General features: G+C 43.3%; 1 protein-coding gene across 5 annotated transcripts in view; it reads left to right on the top strand.

Annotated features, from left to right (window-relative positions):
• Positions 1-23,664, top strand: part of LOC119885846 (trinucleotide repeat-containing gene 6A protein-like) — a 41,931-nt gene extending 18,267 nt beyond the window's left edge. For 3 of the 5 annotated variants that reach the window (XM_038696149.1, XM_038696175.1, XM_038696142.1), the window contains 21 exons: positions 414-2,444; positions 2,576-2,771; positions 2,892-3,364; positions 3,528-3,659; positions 3,749-3,937; positions 6,073-6,261; positions 6,397-6,563; positions 6,765-6,842; positions 7,165-7,332; positions 8,651-8,770; positions 11,947-12,084; positions 12,676-12,765; positions 12,896-13,070; positions 13,193-13,336; positions 13,750-13,920; positions 14,035-14,175; positions 14,778-14,885; positions 15,066-15,296; positions 15,895-15,965; positions 16,681-16,820; positions 17,665-23,664. In XM_038696149.1, coding sequence (XP_038552077.1) covers positions 414-2,444; positions 2,576-2,771; positions 2,892-3,364; positions 3,528-3,659; positions 3,749-3,937; positions 6,073-6,261; positions 6,397-6,563; positions 6,765-6,842; positions 7,165-7,332; positions 8,651-8,770; positions 11,947-12,084; positions 12,676-12,765; positions 12,896-13,070; positions 13,193-13,336; positions 13,750-13,920; positions 14,035-14,175; positions 14,778-14,885; positions 15,066-15,296; positions 15,895-15,965; positions 16,681-16,820; positions 17,665-18,013 — 5,501 coding nt within the window. In that variant the 3' untranslated portion in view covers positions 18,014-23,664. The remainder of the gene's footprint in view (positions 1-413; positions 2,445-2,575; positions 2,772-2,891; positions 3,365-3,527; positions 3,660-3,748; positions 3,938-6,072; positions 6,262-6,396; positions 6,564-6,764; positions 6,843-7,164; positions 7,333-8,650; positions 8,771-11,946; positions 12,085-12,675; positions 12,766-12,895; positions 13,071-13,192; positions 13,337-13,749; positions 13,921-14,034; positions 14,176-14,777; positions 14,886-15,065; positions 15,297-15,894; positions 15,966-16,680; positions 16,821-17,664) is intronic. The other 2 variants (XM_038696159.1, XM_038696168.1) reach the window with 2 other exon arrangements.
• The last annotated feature ends 685 nt before the right edge of the window (positions 23,665-24,349 follow it).

The raw sequence follows: 24,349 nt of genomic DNA, 5'->3' as shown, positions 1-24,349 counted from the left end.
CAGTTGCCACCACCTCCTCCCCTCACTCCCTTTATCCTCAACTCCCTCTTTTCACACTCATTTGCCATCACCCCTATGCCCTCCGTGTCTCCTCTCGTGCTGATGGTTGGCGTTCGCCTCCCTGAATCCCAGTTTATAGCTTTGGCAGGCTTTTGTGTCCTGCTGTGGTGACAAAATGGTGGCAGCTGTGTCTAGGCTTAGGCCTGGCGCTGATCATATGCAGAACAGTTGGGCCAGCTGAAGGTCGGCGGGAATAGAAAAATATCAAAACAACTGTGGATGAGGGAAATTTAAACCACATCTGCTTTATTCAATATAGTACATCTTACTGTCATGTCATTAGAAAGGAATATTTTGTTTAATCTATTCAAACTAACAGTATCCCCTGCTATTTCCACCCATTCACTCTTCAGGTCTGGAGCACCCTGGCTTGGACTCACAGTATGAGCCTTCCCCCTGGTCCTCTGGCTCTCCCTGCAGCAGTGACGGCAACAGCAACTGGGGCAAAGTCCTAGTGGACAGAAGCACCGACAAATCCAACAACCCTTCGTCAACTAACTCTTCTGTCTGGCCTCCCTCCTCCTCTTCATTCTCTTGCTCCTCATCTTCTTCCTCTTCTGGCTGTGGGTCAGGATCAGACCCTGAGTTGGCATCAGAATGCATGGACGCAGACTCTAGCTCCTCGATCGGCTCAGAGAAAAACCTTGCCGCTGTCACAACAGTGATGATGATGTCAGCAAATGCTTCTTCCTCTGTGTCTTCTACGGCTTCTTCCCCCTCCTCCTCTTTGGTGACTTCTGCCATGATGGTCAGCGTTTCAGTGAATGGAGATGGCAACGGCAACGGTCGTCAGGTCATTGGTGGAGGCGTCGGAACCATCAGCAGTGCAAATAATGGAAATAATAACATCACTGGCCCCTCCCACTACTCTGTGGCAGGGTCCAGCAGTATTGGCAGCAATAACATGGGTAACCACCACAACAAGCCCGTCAATAACAGTGGTATATGGGGCACGCAGTCAGGCAGCAACATGATTACCACCGGCGGAAGCACCCCCTGCATCAATGGAGGGTTAAACCCAAACACTTCAAACCCAAATCCCAACCATGGTGCCTGGCCGCAGAATCTAACCCCAAGCTCATTGTCCCAGGGCCAACGTCCTCCACAGGCTCAGGGGATGAGGTCCAAACTGAGTATAGTTCCCCAAGTAGGCTGGGGTGGCATGGCAGCTCCAAACAGCAGTATGGAAGACACTGAGGTGAATAATGGTACAGCAAGCGGCAATGTGTTAGGAAGCAGCAACAGTGGAAATGGTGGCCTACAGCCTACCAACCTTAACACTGAATCCAATGGACCAAATAACACTATTATGATGAATACTACTACTACTACTACTAATGCCACAATGACCTCTAGTCCACCAAGCTCTACCGCCTCACCCCAGCTCAGTGGGGAGTGTTCTTGGGGCTCTATTGGAGGAGGGAATGGGGGTCCGCTGGCCAATGGAAATGCCTCATCAGCCTCCCTGCACCCCCAAGGAGAGCTAGGAGGTCCTGGGGCCTTCGGTACGCCTTGGGGCACAACTACCTACCCTGGAGACAAGGGCCACCCAAATGTAGACACTGTGAACCCCCAAAACCCTGCCGCAATGCAGGCTGGGAACCCCCAAATCTCCTCTACTGCTGCTTACAAGAGTAATAATAACGACAATAACACTGCGGCCCCACGCTGGGACCAGGGGCCTGCCAACAACCCAAACCAGCCCCAGAGCAACTTGTCCTGGGGTATTGGCTCAAATCAAATCCCAGGCTCTGCAGGCCAAACACCAGGAAATGGGAACCAAACTACCATGGGCCCTCCAGCAGGCATACCTCGTCCGTGGGGGAGCAGCGCGTCTTCTTCTTCCTCGTCGTCATCGTCCTCTTCCACATCTATCAACAAGATGTCAAATGGAGAATGGGGATCAACAACTCCTGGAATCAACCATACAGATGCTGGAAGTCATAAAGGAAGCTCTGCCAACAATGGCTGGAAGAGCCTGGAGGATGACGCCATGGGCATGGGAGGGGGAGGAGGTGGAAGCCACAGCTTGGGAGGTGTCACTGCAGGGTGGGGTCGCTCAGGAGGAAGTGAGGGAAGTGGAGAGAGCTCCGGAGGTCGATCCAGCTCAGAGAGGGAGGGTGGCCAGCCAAAAGGGGGAAACCGTAGAAAAGGTACCCATTCTGCATCAGTAGCGTCAACTGTGTCCCAGGCCGATGTGGACCCAAGGGTTCTGTCAAACACTGGATGGGGACAGACGCCCATACGGCAGAACACCGCCTGGGATGTCAATTCTCCTGCTAACAATCAACACCAGGGTCCCAGAGGAGACGAAAGAAAGCATAGCAGCGGAGGTTCCGGCTGGGGCACAGCAACACCGGCAGCTCCCTCTCAGACCTCTGGAGGTAGGGCTAGAATGTGTATGAAACCTTTTGTGTGAATGCATTAATGATATAAATAAACATATACTTATTTAGAACAGAAATGTATGTTGCCGAATGCAAAAAACATGTATCTCTCTTTAATGTACTTGCAGGTTGGGGGGGTGGGCCAGGCAGCTCAGGCCCAGGTACAGGAAGTTCTGGCTGGGGAGAGCGGACAACCTCTGGGTGGGACAGCAAAGTTCCAGCAAGTGGAGGAGGTGGGCAGAGTGGCTGGAATGAAGGATCCAGCTACAAGGGGAGCAACAACAACAGTAACACCTGGAGCAATAACATTAACAAAGATGACAGGTAATTTATGTTTGGGCATTATAGAAATACGTATTGAGGCAGAAAAATGTTTTTGCAGTAAATGTAACTAAGATGTTACTATTTTATATTTCACTGATCACATTCAATGTTTTTGTTTAGGTCCAATACGTGGACTAATGCGCCCAAACCACAGCAGGGCTGGGGTTCCAATAGTAGAAATGGATGTGAAGGCTGGGGTAATGGTGGAGATGGTGCCAGACCAGGGCCCAACAACCACTGGGGGGAGCCCCAAAAAGGTGCAGGCTCAGTGGGCTGGGACAGTGACAGCGACCGGTCTGGCTCTGGATGTTGGAGCGAGCCAAGTCGAACCAACACCAGCAGCAGCAACACCTGGGTAGGTAGTGGAGGATCAAATACTCCAGACCAGAACACTCCAAACCCATGTTCCAACTGGGGCGATTCAGTCCACAAACCCAATCCTCAGAGTAACAGCCAGGGCTGGGGTGAGCCAATGAAGAACAACCATGGAGCCCAGACCTGGGGTGAGCCAAATCCCAAGTCCTCCAACGAGTGGGGAAAAGGTCCTGAATCCACCATGTCCAAAGGCAATCAAGGTCCTGACAAGCCCACAGGTAGTTATTAGGAGTATGCATCCTATCAGAAATATAGTCTAGAATAAGATTTTTTTTTTCCCCCTTTTTTTTTTTTGATATTTGACAATGTATAGAAAAAAACATTAAGTGGGAGGACATACAATATATGAATGACTTGCATTTTTTTTCATTCTTCAATCAGGTTGGCTGGGAGGCCCCATTCCCACAGTAGGTCAGAAGGAGGAAGTGGCAACTGGGTGGGAAGAACCTTCTCCAGAGTCCGTTCGTCGGAGGATGGAGATCGATGATGGGACAGCAGCTTGGGGAGACCCTGGTAAACACTCAGCCCACTATACATTTATTCAGAAAAAGCTGTATAAACCTGAACATAATCATGTGAAATTCCAGGCTTCTCATTTTCAGCTGATGACTCACATGAAACCTTCATAGGTAAATACAGTGGTGGAGCTGTCAACATGTGGAACAGGACTAGCCAATCTGATCAGGAGGCCATAGGCCCATCCTCCCAGCACCAGTCCCACCCAGCACACAGCTCGAAGCATCCTCCTCAGCCCGCGCAGCCTCTTACCCAGGAGAAAAGCTGCAGCTCTGGTAAGTTGGAATATGTAAAATTGTGCACATGTCCACACTAACATGTGCATATATGTGAAAAAGATAATGATGATTCAAACACCACTGAGTCTCACTTGTCCTCTTTATAGTTTAGGTCCACATAGATGTGGTTGGCCAGGTTACAACAGATCTTGATGTTATTCACATATTACAGTGGTTTTTAGCCTGCAGGGATACTTTCATCATGTCGGTGTGTCAATTGATTCCTTAGTTCTGCCGATTCTCAAATGTTCCAACAACATGTACACACTCTGTGTTGCACTAGCATGCAGATTAGTGTGTTTTTTTTTGTTTGTCCCCCCCCCCCATTTTAGTGTTTTTTGTTTGTTATTGAAGTACATATAAAAAATGCTAGGACATGAACAGAGTATCTAAAATGGTTCTCGCATGTAATTGCAAGCTGTCTGTTGCAGTCTATAAGCCTAAAGAATGAATAAAAAGGTGCAAGTCCCGCCCACACTCCTTTTGAGAAATCTGAAATAAGGTCTTAAAAGGATTTATACAGTGCAAACACAAGAAGTGTTGATGCACAAACATTCACAAATGTATTCAAAAGCATACACAATTTGAACAGAAGCATGGAGAGAAAACAAACCCATACAGCCATTCTCTCCCATTTCCCTACGGTGTTGTCCATGTTGAGGGCTTTTTGTAAAGCCGGTTGAGTCACCCGTTTGGAATGCTAAGAGCATCGATTTTTCTCTTCTCTCATTCGCCCTTTTTTCTCCCTCCTCTCTTTCTCTCGCCTGCCAATTCTGCTTGCTGTAGAAACACTGGCTTTTGTTGGGTTTGAGAGAGAGAGAGAGCGAGCGAGCCCATGAGTGGTAGAGGAGGAGGTCTGGTGACTTGGTAATAGGAGTGGTTCCAATGTAAGATGGGGGAAAACTAAAACGAGTAAGGCACCTATTCTGCAGTGGTCTGAGAAGGGGAAAATAAGGCAGGGAGGGGCTGTTAAGGTTATTCAGGGTTGCTGTCTAGCGAGCTAACAGGAGCAGCAAAGTGGATGGCTAGAAAGGGTGGGGCAACTAGACAGCTACTTTAATAAAAATAATCAGGTGGTAGATTTAGACTGATTTTTAGATAATTGTGGGTTTCTTTTTGTGAATATTGAAGTGCAAAAAGCAATGAAAACTGCAACATTGGTAAAATGAGTGAAAATTATGTGAAGTGAAAGAAGTAGGTCAATACGATTGTGTTCATGGATATGTAACATAGGTTTAAACTTTTTTTAAGAACAAAATGTAACTTCAATATTTGTTCTGTTTTAGACATTGTATATTTTTCAGTTTGCTCTTAGATGGGCTTGTGAAACACATTTATACACAAGTTACACACACATTGTGTTTCTCATCCTCCTTTTTATTAGATCAACTGATGCACTTATGTAGACGGTGAAACGGAGAAATAGATGTGGGCCAGGGTTACAGTTTGTCAATTAGTGTGTGTGCACAATCACTCTTTGTGTGCGAGTGTATAGCAAATGTATATCTGCCATACAACATGAAAGGATGTGCCAGTTTGTGTATATGCATCTACCTCTGCATGTGTGCTTAGGTGTGTGTACATGTTTCTTTGTGTGTGAGCGTGCTTGTCACATGAGGGACACTGGAGCCGGAGGCCACCCGATGACCTATCCTATTTTTATGGGGAGGTATCCCTGGCATCTCCCCACATGCCTCCTGTGGAGGGAGAAATTAGCAGGTCTGGGTGGTCAGCTGTAACAGGAGCCTTTTGAACTCATACTTGCGCTCACTTGAGCACACACAGTCTCACATTGGAAAGTGTGTTGGGGCCTGTATACACATCTACACCCCCAAAAGTTAATGTAAACAACACTTACATAAGCAAGTTGACGCAGGGTTCCCCAGAGACATGAGCAGGGCTCTTTCCTTGAGCTCTGTTAGCTGATTCCAGCAGAGGAAAAACATGTAAACTTGCAGCATCGTTGTAAATATGAGAATGTCTGAAAGGTCTAAAGACAAACTGAATACATCTACATATTTAAATTTGAGGCATGCATGAAATAATGGAAAAAGCTATTGGTTCAGAACAACTGCACCACACCACAGAAAGTATATCATATTTATAATGGGGATCATGCTCTTTTCCTCCAGGTTGGGGTGAGCCTTACCCCAAACAGAAAGAGTCCTCAACATGGGGGGAGCCTACCACTGCTCCACCGGTGAAAGTGGACAACGGGACGTCTGCCTGGGGGAAACCCATGGAAACCAGCTCCAGCTGGGAAGAACCCAGCAGGGGTAGCAGAGACTCTGGGTCTACATGGGGCGGCCAACATAAATCTGGTAGGCGCACTCATGAACATTAATATTAAGCAAAAACCTGTGTTTAAACTATGAGCAGTCCTGGCTGACCTTGAACTTGTATAGTATCACTTGTTGTTATCCAGTTTCTTCATCTGTCCCTACCTCCTTTTGTAGCTCCAGTTCCGAAGCCCATGGAGACATGGTGTGGTGAAGAGGCGTCCATGGGCAATAGCTGGGATCAGGAAGAGGAGGTTGAGATTGGCATGTGGAGCAACAGCCAACAGGACAACAGATCCCATGAACAAAACACCTGGAACTACAAGCATAGAGGCTCCATCAAGGTTTGTTCACCTTTTGGCTTTGGGCATTTGTTCATCCTAAACATGATCCTCACTCCGTCTGAACGCCTGCCATTACAGTAAAGCACATCATCAGTCTGGAGTTCATTTAGCCACCTTTGTTGTTGACAGAAAAGAAAAAAACACAAAGCAGTCCTGCTAATGCGTCTAGTGTCTCCAGTGAATTATTTTTGTCTGTTTCAGATGAACAAACCGATGAACAAACAGGATGAACCCTGGATGAAACCGTTCGTCAACCAGTTCAACAGCATGAACTTCTCTGTAAGGACAATCTCTCTTTCATTTTAAAAATCAGTGTTTTTAAGTGGTTGTGGTGTTCTAACGTACATGGAATTTTTGACGATCATTATCATGAAGAATGCATTTCGGTTTCATCTTTTCACTTGTTAGTGTTGAATGAAACACTTGTTACAATGGCCACTTGATCAGAATCAATGTGTAGTTCCCACCAGGAAATACTTTTCCATTTTAAAGCCGTTACCATTTGTTTTTAAAAAAAAATGTATATTAAATATTTAATGAATGAATGCAATATTTATGCTTTCTTTCTCTATAATCCAATTTCGTATTTTTCCCCTTGCAGAGGGACTCTCCTGACGACTCCATGAAGACAGGAGCAGGGATGGTGCAGGACAAACGTATGGACATGGGCAGTATGGGAGACTTCAATGGAGTAATGGGGAAGACCCCCGGGTCTCGACACCATCTCCACAAGGAGTCTGCCATGGATCGCAGCCCTTACTATGACAAGGTATGCAGAAACCTTTATGTTTCCCTGTTATACTATGGGTGGGAGTGAAGAAAAGGTCACAGGAGAACAACTCTTAGGAATACAAAATGAAAATGTTGTTGTCGAAATGTGGTACCAAGTTGAAATTCAGCAGGTTGGTAGAACCGGCACTTTACAGGATTGGTAATCGACACATTCTGCTGTTTAAAACGACATTACTAGATAGTGGTTTGGTCATTCTCTCTTCAATTATGGTGATCATGAGGTAGGTGTGGAGTGGAAGAGAGTCCCATGTGAGTCTGGCTGGGTAGTGCTCTCTCAGTCCTGTAGCGCCCCACAGTGGTTGTTCTAACACACTGCATTTGATGTGTGGACTACTGAAAGGGATGTTTCATTTGATACTTGCTGTTAACACGATGTTGTGTGTCATCATTATGAATTAGTCTGTAGGTGGTGTCTAAAGGAAATATGCACACTTACATGGTTACTTGTTACAATTAGTAGTTCGTAAGTGATTTCTAATTATGCAGTAATGATTCATTCCCTTACATAGTTCTGTACAAAGCAGCCGTGGGTTTTTTGGGCTTTGCTGCTTTTCCTTCTGCACTTAAGGCTGCTTGTCTCTTATCTTTGCTTCTGTCTTTCTGACTCTCATCCTCTGGTGCACTCCCTTCCTCTCCGTTGCTTACTTCTACTCATCTCCTACACTCCCTTTTTAAATTAACTCTTTTCCTTCTTTTCTCCTTCCTTGTCTGCACTTCTCTGGCTGCTGATGTGCTTCCTGTCGCTCTGTGCTTGGCGTCCATCTGCTGTGCACCTGACCTTGCTTCTGCAGCTGTCTGTTTCCCGCTCTGCTTACGATAGCCAAGCTTCTGATGAGCTCTCCTCCAATCAAAGCATGAGCTTTTCCTCTTCCTCCAATTCTGCTCAGCCTATCCCCTGTCTTGACTCTGGGCAGTCTCCTGCCCGCTCTAGTCCTGGGGGCACTCGACAGGTGAGTGTGGAAGGATGAAAAGGATGTAGTCTTTAGGCCATGAGCCTCAGACCCTAAGATACTAACAATAAGAAACTATCACTTTATGTGAAAAATAGAACAAATATCAAAATACATATTACGTGTTTGGTATTCTAGCATGAGAATGCCATACACATCACAATGTTGTGATAAATGTTATTTCCCACATTTATCTAACATTTCACTTGTGTTTTACTCCCCAAAGACTTTACTTAAGTTTGATTGTTACCACGTGTTGTACATTATAAATGACAAAACCAGATTTTTAAGTTTGTTGCAAGTTGTTTGACCCTTTGTGTGTGTGTTTGTGTTTTCCCTGATCAGAATGTAAACCCGATAATGGGTGGCAACATCGTAGCACAGGGCCGAGGTGGCCCCCAGTCCCAGGCCCCCCCCCAACCCAATCTTCGTAACCAAGTGCCTCCACCCATCCTGCCCTCTCAGGTAGCGCGCACAAACATTCAGTACATTCAGATGCTATTGCATCTATTGCTCATTATGTGTTGGGCTACAACGTTTTACAAGTCTCGTCACAACAGTGGCTTGAATGTCGCTTTGTCTTTAACATGGATGCACTTTTAGCGTTTTCAAGACTACATGCAGATCATTGAAATCAAGTTTTGTAGATCTATGGGCTTTTCTCTTGTTAGGGCCCGAGCACAAACGTTTTTTTTTTTTCTTCTTTCTGCAAAGTAAGCTCAATTTTGGGGGCCTAAACATACTCAAACTCACCAAATTTTGCACACATGTCAGAAGTGGTGAAAAATTTCGTATTTTATGGGTTTCGTGCATGGGCGTGGCAAAATGACTCGCTATCGCCACCTAGAAAATTGGAAAAAATTAGCCCCTCGTCCACGTTCAACCTACATGCACAAAATTTTTGGGGACATGCATCATGTCCAGAAAAAAAAAGCCTCAAGAACCCATACCCTAAAGTCAACAGGAAGTCGGCCATTTTGGATTTAATGGTCATTTTTGGATGATTTACACACTCCGTACTTTAACGAACTCCTCCTAGGCGTTTAGTCGGATCGACTTCAAATTTCTGCTGTGCCTTCTAAAGGCATTGATGATGAAAAGTTGTGCTATCTGTGAGTTTTCGTCAATGGGTGTGTCCGTGGCATCGATGATTCGCCATGAAACAGGAAGTTATTATAATTTCAGTGTACATGCTCACATCTGCACCAAACCTTAGATGTAGGATGAGAGTCCCGCCCTGAACACATGCACATGCTGACATTCACTCACAGTCATAGCGCCACCTGCTGGCAACAGGAATTGACCTTTAACGAAGCAGCCCCCGACGCACGTTTCACCTACGTGCACAAATTTTCTGTGGTACGTGTATCTTGTCCAGACGCACACAAAAGTATCTAGGAGCCATAGCCTAAACCCAACAGGAAGTCGGCCATATTGAATTTTACGGCAATTTTTAGATGATTTACACACTCCGTACTTTAACGAACTCCTCCTAGGGATTTATTCAGATCGACATCAAATTTCTGCTGTGCCTTCTAAAGGCATTGACGATGAAAAGTTGTGCTATCTGAGTTTTTGTCAATAGGCGTGTCCGTGGCGTGCCGTCAAAGATCAACTCTTCGCCATGACACAGGAAGTTGTTGTAACTTCAGTGTACATGCTCACATCTGAACAAAACTTTACGTGCTTGATAACTGTGGCACCCCGAACACATCTACATGCCAATATTAATTTATATTCCTACTGCCAAGTGCTATGTAGGGCCACAAAGGGGGACACAGGAAGTGACGTATAATACCTTCATGCAGCGTCTGAAGCGCGTAGCAAATTCACAGCCGCACTGGCAGAGCTCCAGAATATGCAACACGGCCGCCTCACACCCCGACGCGCTATACGTGCAAGGGCCCGCCCAACGCTGCTTGCAGCTTTAATTTGGTGTTATTGTTGCCTACCTTCCAAGCAGCATTTGCATGGACTTGAAACTCATTTGAGATGAATAATCCTTCATAGTATAGACCAGCTACTAGGGATGGGGTTCGAGACCCGGTTCTAGGGCTGTACATATCGATTATTTTTCAAGTCGATTAATCTAACGTTTATTTTTTCGATTAGTCAATTAATCTAACGACTAATTTTGTTTATTCTAAAGAAAGAAATGTTGCCTACTCGATTAACATACCAATTTATCCAAAATATCAAACATGTCTAATCAATAAATCTATTTTATTCAATCATCCTGATGAAGCACATTAGAATAATGACAATAGCAGCAAATCTTAAAATTAATCAAATTTCCACGTCAGTGATGTGTTGTGATAATAACAATAACAGACATTAATTAGGCTACTTTACTTAAAACTTTAAATGTTTCTGACATGGATTCATTTCAATATTAAGTAATGCAGTATGATAATAAGATGTATTTCTGCATCAATGAACACCTGAAAGGACTCAGACTGTACAGTCAGTCACAGATTGTCTGTAATTAGATTCAGCGGTTTTCTCGCTTATCTGTGGCCGTTAAATAAACAGAAAATATGAAACAGCCGATTGTTACGTTACCATGACAGCAGCGGGGCAGAAATTACTTTTAACATGAAAGCAATGAAGAAATACTACGTGTCCTCGTGCTGATAATGTGCCGTGCTTGTGGGGCGACAGAAAGTAAACACGATTTGCGGTGCTGCAGTCTAGACAAAGTGCTACAGGACACTTTCGTTTCATATGTGCTGCTTCACATATTCGTGGACAGCAGCTGTGCTGCAGTGAAGCTGTTTCCAGTTCAGAGAGCTCACGGAGCAGCACGTTGTTGAGTGTCCGTCCGTCAGAGACTGGTTGGCTCCAAACTACTTGTGTTGACGACAGCTACGCTTGTTACTGTAAATACGTGCAATGAAACCTTCACCTGTCTGTAAGGTAAACATGAAGAAAGGATTCATTTAAACTGCTCTGTCCTCAGTCATCTTTTACAAGCACAGCCAACATTAGCTTGGCAGTTAGCCAAGTGTTACAACAAGCTAAATAGAAAGCTGTCTGTCTGGAGCATAGACTGGTTTGTAGTCTTAAAATCTGACACATTGTTAAAAACTCAGCTGCTGGCTGAGACAAACCAGCCACTCCTAATTCTACCAGGTAACGTTACCCGCAGGCAGTGAATAACAGCAGAGGGGAGGAGGAGGAGGAGGGACTGATGCAGACTGGTCTGAGTTTTTATTGCTTCTAAATGTCACTCAGTATTGTGATGTCAGATATTGAGTTTATATATAGCGACTTTGCTTTTGTAAACATTAATATTGCTGCTCTAGAAACATGTAGCTGTATTTAAAATATTAAATTTTAATCCTATAATGAATTTAAAAACAACCAGGCAGTTAATATGCACACTTCAATATATGTTTATTTATTTAAGTCATATGTCATCTCAAAATATAACAATGTTATCGCACATTGAATAATTCTCTCATGCACGTTGCGTCTGGTCTTACCAAATAACCAAATAATACTAAAGTATCAATAGTTTTCACTTAACATTGTCAACCAAATTTACTAAATATGATCACTGCCCTTTTTTCCCCATGGTTTGATATGTTGTTTAACATCTAACTCAATAAAACTGAAACCCAAATCTTGTTTGTGTTCAGGTCCCTCCATCCCTGTTGAAGTACCCAGGAGGTAACGGAGGTCTGAACCCTCTGTTTGGCCCTCAGCAGGTGGCTGTGCTCAACCAACTCTCCCAGCTCAACCAGCTGTCACAGCTCAACCAGATCAACCAATTACAGGTAGAGTAATGGAAACATGAACACACATACTTACTGGCATGGAGAAAATGTTTTTCTGCATGGTTTTTATTTATTTATGTACAGTGTGTCTTTGCGCTGGGCATCTAATGTTAATCAGAGCAATGTGTAAACAACAAAGATTTACTATCAGGCACTGAAACTGTGTCTGTGTAAGAACGAGTTTTTCTGCGTTGCAGTTCTTTCCCCAATAGATTTTTGTTAAGAGTAAAATACTTAATTTCCTCAACACAAGGGAGAACCTGATGTAGTTGAATGAAATGTCACTAAATCGCAGTCAAAATACATGCCACATACACATGACTAAATATAATTTCTTGAACTGAAAACTTCAATACAGGAATAGAAAAAGTTTCATGCATCTGCACTCAAATGCATGTAGCCAGTGAACCTTGTATTTCAATGTTCCTTTGAAGAATTGTCACTGGCTTACATATTGTAGCTGTATTACTCTTTCTACAAATGTACTGAAGTATACAGTATTGTGTAGTAAATGTTTGAAAAACTTAATCTGAGAGACAAAAACATCAGCCACCTGCTTTTATTAAAATTTGTCTTCTTGTTTGTCTGCAGCGTCTTCTCCTCCAGCAGCAGCAGCAGCAACAACAGCAACAGAAAGCTCAGAGCCAGAGAGCCATGCCCGTGGGACGACAGACTGAACAGGTGTGTGTGTGTGTGTGTGTGTGTGTGTCTCTCTCTTTATTACACCATGAAGAGTTTGTGTTTCATGAAACGGTAGCATCTCCATGGTCTCATTGATTGGTTTCTCTAACTTCCTTCCTCCTGTCCTTAGACACGTCCTATTGGTTCGTCTCCATCAATGATGCAGCCGCCACGGCACCTGGACCCCACCCTGTTGAAACAGGCCCCGTCCCACAAACCGTACCTGGATAACTACTTGTCCCACAATACCCCTGAGATGCAGAAGGATGCTGCTGCTCTCGGATCCTTCAGCAACTTCCCTTTAAGTACGTTAGCCTCTATTATGGTGCTTTCAGACCAACCGCGAATTTAATCCTCTAGATGGAGATTTTAATGCCTAAATTTCTTCTCTCTACTGTTTTCTCTCTTCCTCCATCCCTCCCATCAGGCTTGAACTCTAACCTGAATGTATCCCTGGACATGGGTGTTGGTGGTGGTAGTGGTGGCGGAGCTGTGAGCTACAAAGAGCCGCCCCAGTCCAGACTGAAGAAACTTTGGGCTACTGACCCTCTGGAGCAGAACAGCAAACCTGGTACAGAAGATTCTGGGTTTTTGACAGTGCAGAGTTGTGTATGCAATGATTGTCAGTCTAGGAGAGGTGAACATGTACTTCTGCAGTATGGACTACCACAAACAAAGTTGCCCTACAAAGTCAAAGTACTGTAAATGGGGAAAACACGAAAAAAGTGGGTGGAGGTCATCATTGAACACGTTTCTGTACATTTGATGTTTCAGTTAAACATAAGCCATCCACTAAATGCTGGACAAACCAGTCCCTGTGGCTTATTTATTCTAAACGAATGTTAGATGATAGATTTTGGAAATATAGAAGCAGCTGGTGCCATTGAAATTATATTTTTCTGCCCGTACAGTAGTCTCACCAAAGCAATGAGTTTTCGTCTGTGCAATTGTGCGCTTACGTTTGTGTGTGTGTTTGTCCCACAGGTGCTATGTCGTCTGGGCTGCGTCTGGAGGACTCTCCCTTCTATGACTTCCTGTCTCCTGGCCCATCTCCCCTGAGTCCTCCCGGCCAATCAATGGGCTCGGTGGGTGATGGCTGGCCACCCCGTGCCAACTCCCCCCCGCCCCATGGAAACACTGTCACCTGGCCCCCAGGTACACATGCTTTCCAATTCACAAACAAACAAAACAAAAGGTTTGCACTGAAAACAACTGATTGTTTTGTCTGTGTGTGTGTGTGTGTGTGTGTGTGTGTGTGTGTGTCTACAGAGTTCCGGCCCGGGGAGCCTTGGAAAGGTTACCCCAACATTGACCCTGAGACTGACCCCTATGTGACCCCCGGCAGTGTCATCAACAACCTCTCCATCAACACCGTCCGTGACACAGACCACCTCAGGGACAGGAACAACGGTAGGCCACACACGGTCATAAACAGAAACTTAGGTTAAGTTCTCATAGCCAACTCCATTACGTGTCTTTTTATCAGCAAAGAATGATGTGTAAAATTTTAGAAAGTGTTTCATTTTAAGCCAACTACAGTCGGAGGTCACAAGCAGATTTTAGTGTCTGCGCTCTGCAAAAGCTGGTTTATTAGTGAAGCACCACTGTGAACTGAGCTGCCTTTTTGTGGGTGTTGACTCTGCTGAAATAATTGAAATTTTAAGTCGTATAAGCTTATCATTTTGTATTAAACTAATTTTTTATTAAATTGTTAGTTGCAGTCTCGTTATCAGGTAGCTGCAGGTGGTCGACATTATTTGGGTTTAGATTTGCAGTCTTTCTGCTTTCTGAGCCAAGAATTCTCACAGATCTCAGCTGAATTAGTTTGAGTTTCAAAATATTATTATTTGTATTTTTTCTGTTAGTAAAAAATGTTAAAAGCTAAACCTGAAGTAGATTAAATATTTGAGAGCATTCAGGTTTAATGAGCTGATTTGATGTTTGATGCAGATTTGACAGAAATGCTATTGAACACACTCTCACAGACGGTAACCCTTCTTTTTGTTTCCCAGGGCCATCCTCATCACTGAACACCACGATGCCTTCTAACAGTGCCTGGTCATCCATTCGTGCCTCCAGCCACAGCGGTTCCCTCACCAGTACAGCACAAAGCACTTCAGGTATGCGTTCCTGTTTTGTACTTGCGCCTTTGCCATCTTATCCTTCACAATGCTTTGGTTCTGTGTTCTTTGTTTGTTTTTTTATATTCTTGCTGTTGGATAATAAGACAAATGTTTTGAGAGACTGCCAGTAGATCTGTGAAAATGGAGGATTCACTTTGCTCTACCCTGTCCTTGCAGCCAGACCCAGTGAGTCAAAGTGGTCTCCCGGCGGCGGTTCTGTGTCCAACTCCTCCCTGGCTCATGAGCTGTGGAAGGTCCCCCTGCCTCCCAAGGCCATGTCTGTGGCGGCCCCCTCCAGACCACCACCTGGCCTCACCAGCCAGAAGCCCAGCCCTGCCTCCTCCGGCTGGGACGGCTCTGCCCTGAGGCTGGGGGGGTGGGGCTCCTCCGAGTCCAGATACACACCTGGTGAGAGCAGAGGGAGACGCACGTTTACTATAAGAACTGAGGCAATGTCTGAATAACTAGGATTTGTTTAGGTTTTGATCATCATGTGAGGAAGAAACTATCAAAGACAGAAAATGGAAGTTTGTTTCAACATTTTTGTGTTACAAATCACACTAAATTGGTATGCATATGTAGTGTATGCTCCAGATTTACCAGACTTAGTTTGATGCAATCAGAAAAAAGATTCAGATTTAATTTTACTGTCGGCTGCCGTTGCAGGTTCTTAACTTCTGCACAGACAAGAAAAATAAAGTTCTGACTGATTGTAAGTAGACTTGTTTTCCAAGTCTAATTGGATGCTGCCTTGAATAAGTCTTTATCATTTTAATGTTTTAACATAGTTGTTTTCGATAATACACCCTCCAACACTATCCGTTTGGATCCCTCATAGTTGAACGTTGTAGGTGATGTAGAGAAGCAGGATGTACTACTCTAAGTAGAAGACAGTTACTTCATCCATGTCATTGGCTGGAGGACACGTCTACTCGAACTCATTCATTTGACCTAAAATGCTCTTTATATTGGCTGATTTATGATTCTGCTCTGTGTGTGTTGGCAGGTTCCAGTTGGGGTGACAGCAGCAGCTCAGGGAGAACCCAATGGCTTGTTCTGAAAAATCTCACACCTCAGGTACTCGCACGGACATAAATGGAACATTTTAATCTGTGTTTTGTTGTTGTCATCCTATGTGGAGTTGCAAAGTGGGAGGGGCCGCTGGTTCTGGAGGGGAACTCATTCTGTATTCTTGTTCACATTTCTTCTTACCAAACCATATCATCATTGTTACTTAACAGAAACATGGGACTCTCCTGGATAATTTAACAATCACACCATTATTAGTGTAATCATTTGTCCATGAATATCAATAGAGAATAACTAAAAGCCTTCGCACAGTCAAACCCTGAATCATAAGTTTGTCATGGACACCAGTTTTACTTATTTCAACATTGTTTCTCAGAAATCATATATTGCCTGTTATTTTGGCATGGCAGATGGCTCAAAATACTGCACTGTCCATGAGCCGCAACCGCTGTTGCTGTGGGGGAGAAGCTAGTCAGGCATGAATCAGAAAGGTAGCAAATTCAAAATGCTTCAAAATGCTTCTGCATTGCAGTTAAGAACATTTATAATGATAACATTTTCTATGTATAGAATTAATGGGATTTTCACTTCTGGATCCAGGGTTGCCTGAGATAACGCCTCCCAATTTGCACCTTGTTGTTGTCTGTTCATATTTAGCGAACTGACAACTTGGGGGAATTGTTTGTGCATGGAATTTGTCCGTAGTTGCTTAACAGCTGTCCCCGTGTATGCCGTCTGTGTGTGTTTTCTATTTGTCTCACAGATTGACGGCTCTACCCTGAGGACCTTGTGCATGCAACATGGCCCTCTGATCACATTCCACCTCAACCTGCCGCACGGTAACGCTGTGGTATGCTACAGCTCCAAGGATGAGGCCGCCAAGGCCCAGAAGAGCCTGCACATGTAAGAACATCAGGCACACACACAAACATACTTCTTAATTTCTGTATTAAAGCACTTGCTTTGTAATTGACCCAGTGGGAGAAGTGGAGAAATCATTACATGTTATTTTAAATAATTAGGTCCCAAGTGAAAGTCATTTTTTAAATTTAGGAAAACCTGTGTTCTCACTAATCCTATGACACACTCATACACACACAAAAAAAACGCAAATACAATCAGGAAGCAGTGTATAATAGTTAAGTCATGCTCCCAAAATAAGGTCAGAAGTAGGGGGAGAAATGTAAATATTGACCAGAAGGTTTGAAGCTCTGTGGTGCAGCTGCAAAATGTAATTAAAAGTGAGGTTTTTTTAAATGGACTGCGGATAGTCTGACAGTGTTTTTAAAAGCATTTCAGCAACTGTTTTAATTGTATAGATTTCATATTAAAGGTTAACAAATATATTTAAAATATAGTGGATCAAAGACCGCCACTTCATCATCCATTAAGGAAATATGTAAGTCTGGTAAACCATTATTAATTGAACTGAATTAACAGACATCACTGAATAAAACTCTTGTGTTCGCTCACACAACAGAGAAAATACACAATACTTGATTGAACGGACTCTGATTAGCTGTTCTGGATGTGGAAACTCAGAGTTTCCATTTCAGGGTTCATCAACTCTGAGTTCAGGGTTTGTCATAGTTTGTTAAACCTATAGTACATGTAAACATGTTCTCCGATTTCCTGCGTAACCCGATTTCTCTGAATAACTGGTGTCTTGTGTGCATATAAACCTACTGATTGGAAATGTTTGGGACTCAGTCCAACACTTTGTGTCTTACTTGTTGTCTTTCTGCAGGTGTGTTTTGGGGAACACTACTATTCTGGCTGAGTTTGCCAGCGAGGAGGAAATCAACCGTTTCTTTGCACAAGGGCAGTCATTGGCCACTCCCTCCTCCGGTTGGCAGGCCATTGGCTCCTCTCAGAGCAGAATGGATCAGTCTCACCCCTTTCCCAGCCGCGCTCCTGAACCTAACCAGTGGAACAGCAGCGATCTCCACAGCTCCTCCCTCTGGGGCGGGCCCAACTATTCCAGTAGCCTGTGGGGGAGCCCCAGTGGCACCGAGGCGGGGAGGATCAGCAGCCCCTCTCCAATCAGCTCTTTCCTCCCAGTGGATCACCTGAACGGGGGTGCGGACTCCATGTGAACCGCCTGCCAATCAAACAGGCTGAGGGAAGGGTCAGTAAAGAATTATCAATAATCAGCAGAAGAAAATGGTGGGGGGGGGGAAGTAGGTAAACGCAATGGCACTAGTTGGACTCTTTCTTACTTACAAGATATTCAACAAAACGGGGTCTCCCCTGTGGAAAACAAGTTACGTTTCTCTCTCTGCACATATGTCCACTTTGTTTTAGCCCAAAAACATATCAGTCGGAATACTTGAATCATGCAGGCCAATTCTATAATGTGAACGGATGGATATTTGCTTCCAGGTAGTGCTCTTTCAGACCGAAAAAAGCTTCAATCGAGCTCATTATTATATATATATATATATATATATATTTTTTTTTTTTTGTTTGTTTGTTTCATTCGTCATGTTTATTTGAATTCCAATACTTTTCATTTTTAACGTTCTCTTTTTGTTTTTGCATTTGTTTGCTGACAATGTTGGAGTATGAGCTTTTTTAACTTTGCACTGAATGTGGTTTTTTCTCAGTATATATAATCTGCAATATAGAGGGAGCAGCCAGTTTTTCCAGTGTAGCTGTTTACTCATTGAGGTCCTTACCGTATGTGTGTATGTGTGTGCACGCGCACTTGTGTGTGGAAGTACTTTGTGTGTGTGTGTGTGTGTGTGTGTGAGAGAGAGCGCGCATGTGTGCGTGAATGAGTATGTGTGCGCTCCTCTCTGCCTTGGCACGCCTACCTTACTGCGTTGTCGTGGAGTTCAAGATCAACAGATAGTTTAAGAAGAATAAAAGCTGACTTAGGAGGATTATCTGGTGATAGTAAAAGTGACATTAAAAAGTATTGCACCAATTTTGTTTTAAAACTAAAGAACGTTGAGCTCTGCAGTGCTAAGGACTGTAGCCGCAGCTGGGACTAGCAAGCCCCGCCCACCTTACAGTGGGAGGCGGGGCCTATCTAGCAAGCCTTCCCATTAGCCCCCTAGTGGGCAGGGGAGGGGGAACAGCACTTTCAGAATAGGCTTTCAATGTTTTGGAGGTGCCACACTGTAACCTCTTGTTTACAAGACTTAGGAGGCGGAACGTGTGTTCATTCTTCATTTTAAAGAGAAGATGGAATAAAATAGAAAATGCACAAAAAAATTAAAAAAGAATAAAAAATTACTTTAAAAAATGTATAAAACAAATAGAAAAACAAGAAAAAATCAAACTCTTATTGAGGATGAAGACGATGCTTTGTAACTCTGGGAATTCGGATCAGTGTTTTTGGCCATGGCGTTGGTTATTTGAACTATTCCTCTTTGTCTGCTAAATAACCAGCAATGGTTCTCAGGAAATCAAGCCAGTTTTCCCCCCTTGTAGGTGAATTAAAAAAACTACTACTCCTTGTAGGAAAGGATAATCCAACTTCTAGCACTGAAAACTATGTATAGGTCTGTCAGTTGTTTTTTTTTTCTCTGCCAAATAACTGCTTTAAGCTGGAGAAGCTCAACACACTGCTTTCAATATGCTGTCTTTTGAGGTGGGAGGGGGGGGGGCCCTAACATGAGGGGGTGGAGGACGGGCTGTAGAAACCCCTACGCTCCCTCTCTCCTCCTCTTCCTCCTCTCCTCCAGTCCTCCACTCCACTGATGTAAAAATCAAAAGTGGGGGGGAGTGTGTGTGTGTGTGTGTGTGTGTGACTGTCAGTGGAAAATGTTCTGTCTTGTCAGACTTATAAACCAAGAGAAAGGCGAATCTGTATCTATGCATACTGTAGCCTCTCACACGGCCTACCGAGAGGTGTTTTTTTTTTTTATTTTTATTTTTTTTTCCCATGACTCAAAATGTTAAGTGTTTCATTAAGTACAAAAAAATGCGAAATATTACTTGCTTTTTTTCTTGTTTTTTAATCACTCTCATTGCCACAGATGGTGTTTTGAAAAAAGGAAAGAGAAACTTTAAAAAAAAATCTTGTTTTGATTGAAGATACTATTTTAACAGTGCAAAAGTCGTCCACATTTCATTGCCTTGATCCTAATTGTGTCCGAAGATGCAACAACAAGTCAAGTGGCTTCTACCTGTTTACAAATAGAATATGATTGTATTGTTGTACTGTTTCTTTTTCCTTTGGGCGGGGGTGGGGTGGGGGGGACTCATCTAAAGTTCTTGACCTGATGAATCGTGTGTGTGTGTGTGTATTAGGATGCCGGCAGTTGTGCATTCTAGCGCTGGAGGGGAAGGTGTTTGATTGTGGGAGGGAAGGGCGTCGTTTGTGTGTGAGAACAGCGTGAATGTAAATCCACCAGTGGTGTTTGTCGACAAAAATCCACATGTGAATAATAGATGCACCCATCTACCAGTGATTGTTTAGTTACTACGATGCACAATATCCGGGGAAAAACAAACGCTTCAGAAAGTGTGTGAACGAGAAGTCAGCATTAGCGAAGCCATGGACCTTAATTTCTTTTCATCACCGTGTAATTACTCTGTTAAGCCTGTGGGGTGTGTGTGTGTGTGTGTGTGTGTGCGCGCGCATGTGTTTTCCCCCTCCAATATAGGTTTTTATTTCAGAAGTACTCTAAATGTTGGCTTTAGTTGTGTTTTTAAGTTTAGCCGTGAATATTTAACACTTCAAAGCATACGTAGCGAGACAGAACCTTGAGTATTAGCCAGACTTGACAGTGGTGTGTGCCAGTATTGAACTGCTTTCTACCAAATAATTAAAAAAGATTAGTTTACTTAATTCCAGATCTTTGCTTAAACTATATATATATTATTTGATTTTTGTCTTGTTTAACAAATGTTTTCAAGTGGAACATCTGAACCATGTTTGTCATTTGTTTTTGAGTTAACTTAAATTGACAAATTGAACTGAGGAGCCTTGGATTTTGCACTTGGGTGGATTAGAGGAAAGGCCGAACGAGCAGAGAGCAAAGCCGTGACGGACAGTCAGACACACAGTTAACGGTGGCAGTGTTTGGTTTTCAGGTCTGTCTAAAGGAGAAAGTGCGTTTGTGTGAGTATTGTGACAGGGGTATGTGTGTGTGTGTGTGTGTGTGTGTGCTGTGACTAGAGAAGATGGTGCTTTGTTGGTGCCAGTGAGGGAGTGAGAGAAGGGGCGGGGGTTTGTCGTCGTCCTCCAGGTTTACCTCTCCCTGTTCACTGGGCTGGCCGGTCAGAGCGGTGAAGTCGCCAAGCCGCCGAACTGAGCCAGAATGTAGCTGAAAACGGTTTAAAAAGTAAAAAAAAACGACGGCCGGTGCCTCGATCTGCCTCAAACATGGAACCACCGCAAGGAAAAATCAAGCAAAGCAACCGCTGCTCATTGTCTTTGTGTTTGATTTCAAATTCAACTACTGTTTTAAATGCGCCCGGTTGTCGGTGGCTGTTGCGGTGGAGATGCTCGTGTCTGTAGCTTGACTGAAAGGAGGCGAGGCTTGTTGTTGGCCCCGTAGTGACTCAGGCAAGGGGATGTGGCTTGTGATTGGCTGGCTCTTCCTGGCTTTTCAGGGACACGGAGTTCCACTTGCCTCTTTGCCGGCTTATCCAGGATCAGCTCCCCCTCTCCAACTCCTAAGCTTAACTACAGGAGAGGAAACGCAAAACTGACAGGAGGTCTGGGGCAAGTGAACTCTAAATAGTCTAGTCAAAATAGTATTCCCTTTACGCTTTTGCTGAAATTATTTTACACTTCGTTCATTCTAATTTTGTCGATGCTTCTCTCCTAGCGCTGACCTGGGAGCAGTTTTGTCCCCCCTTGGTGGGACAAAAGCTGACCCCTGATCAGCAGCGCAGGAGGCAGCATTGCTCTGCTGTTAGAGAAGGGACAAGCAACGTCTGTAAAACTCCTCTCATTGATGTTAATGTTACTGTTCTGGGTCTCAGCTTATTCTAGTTCTGTTTCTATCTCGTCCAATCTACTGTTAGTATGTCTGTGTGTGTCTGTGTGTGTTGTGGGAAGATGCAAAAACCCAGTCTCGTACAGTGTGTTTGTATTTGAACACATTATCATGCCAAATTAAGGAGGGGAGGGTGAGAGGGAAGGAAAGGGATTGATTTTATTTTTTTTGTGTATGTGTATTTAAAAAGCTGGACAATGTTAAATGCTTGAAGAAAAAATGTAATTTGCAAAAAGATGATGTGAGGAAAACATTTTCAGTAAGTCAAAACCACCATGAGCAATGTACAATCCCCAGGGCTGCCAAGCAGCTTCCCGACAGGGCCAGTCGAGGGGAGGAAAGAAGGAAGGAAGGAAAGAGGGTAGGAGAGGAGGGAAGCTGGCTGGTGATACTCTACTACGTTTTAATGTTTAAGAAAAATAATGTGACTCTTTGTTTTTCTCTTGACTTAACTATCCTGTGAGCAAATGCTATATTATATCATAACACACAAACGGCTCCTACTGTCGATCAAAAGCGCAAAGGCTTTTTTTTTTTTTTTGACACAAAAACTATAAAAACCACAAAAAACAAACAAAAGTTTAAAAAAACAAACACAAAAACTGTGAGAATCTGCTGTTTTTTTGTCATTTTACATTTAGTATGAATACACAAAAACAAACCCTGAAAAGCTTTAGTCTAACCAGCACAAAGATGTGGGTGGGTGGGGCGGGCGGGCTATCGGGGTGGGGGGTGGGTGGGAACCGTACAGAGGGGTTGGGTGGGTGTCGCTCAGAGAGACTATGCAGTGGAGTGTTGAACCCAGGCTTCCATGTCCACCTTGGGTTTTTTGCTTTCTATAAATAAATAAAAAATCCCAAAAATGTTTTAAAAACACAGCTGAGACGGGATTCCCAATAATATTCCTCAAAACATGTTGTGCCATCGTTGAATCGTACTACTAGTACTACTACTTCTAATAATAATAATAATAATAATGAACTGAAAAAAACCTTATTACCTAGCAACCGTCGGGCCAGTTGTAGCAGGAGAGGAGGACAGGTTAAGATTTGCAAAGTCCATTTCTTTATTTTCACAGCTTGTCACCTCCTCGACACGCCGAGGGAAGTGAGGCCGGTGAAACTGCAAATTTTACACAACTACAATGTTTTTTTATAGAGATTCTATCAATCCACAGTGTGTAGTTGGATCACCTGTAAACCTATTATGCACATTGCTTTGGGAGACTGTTGAAACTATATATAATATATATATATGAGAATATAAACGTACAATGTCTATAATCAACGAGAGGATGTCTTCCTCTCTTACAAAAACAGGAAGTACCTTTTTATTTTCAAACGTCTTCCTCGGGTCATCAAAGGATTTTATCTTAAACTTTGGGGGGAAACTGCACTTTTTGAAGGACAATCTTTATTTGTATGGGTATTAAAAATTGATTAAAAAAACTAAGTCGCCTGATCATACAAGGTATAGAAAACCAACTCCAGTGTGCTCTAATAATGAATGTCTCCTCTGATGCTGTCTATTTGTTTGGTTTCATTTAATCTTTTTATTTTCCTTCCTTTTGTTGCTTGGTTTGTTCTGTATTTTTTTTTTTCTCCTTATTTTTCCGGATTTTAGTGCTCTTAAGAGAATCTGTACTAAGGTTGTAGAGTAGTAGGTAGTAGGTCTTCTGTTGGTTGTACTCGTATACTGATTACTGTTTGTAACCCTCTGGCTCCCACAGCCTTCATACAAAGCTGTAAAACTTGGGTACAACCCTCAATAAAAGACTAACAATGACTCAGTGATTGCCTCCTGGAGTCGTTCTTTCTCCCTGTCTGTTTCTTGGTCAACAACTGTGACCACTTACATCCTTTTAATTTGGATATTTAAAGTGAGAAGAATTCACTCTGCTACATTTTAGGATGGATATTCTTCTGTTAAAGCTAGGTGAAGGCAGTTCCCTGGTGACAAACCAGTGTATTGTATTTCACAAGTTTAAGATTTGACATGAAAGGTAAATAATCTGAAAAGTAGTAGCGACAGCTGTATGTACAAGATTTCCCTTGATTATCTGAGCTATCTGCAATAGAAGGGTTTGAGGCTGAATCTCCCTTTGAACCAAAATGTAGTGTTACTTTGAATTAAATGATTTACAATGTGAAAACTGTATTCAGTTTTATTTTGGTGTGCACACATACTGCATATGCTTGACAGTAAATCACCTGGTTAATAAAAAAAAAAAAAAAACTTCAGTGAATTGGGAGTAATTTAAATACTAAACTAGTCGAACACAGGGCTGAAACTATCCGATTAGTCTAAAATGCATTGACGCAAATTCTTTGCATCGCAGCTTGTTTAATCCATATAACTATAGCAGTGTTTCACACGGACATTTCCATCACATCGCACTTACGCTGTGTGAACGCAACATGATTATGATGGCGCTGTATGCAAAGTGGAGGAAGAGCGAAAACTGTAAGGGATGAA

This window comes from Micropterus salmoides, unplaced genomic scaffold, assembly GCF_014851395.1.
Source record: "Micropterus salmoides isolate LMB-PRFRI ecotype aquatic unplaced genomic scaffold, ASM1485139v1 Ms_hic_scaffold_10, whole genome shotgun sequence".
Classification (NCBI taxonomy): Eukaryota; Metazoa; Chordata; class Actinopteri; order Centrarchiformes; family Centrarchidae; genus Micropterus; species Micropterus salmoides.
The sequence above is the reverse complement of the archived record's forward strand: the minus strand, read 5'-3'. Positions and strand labels throughout refer to the sequence as shown.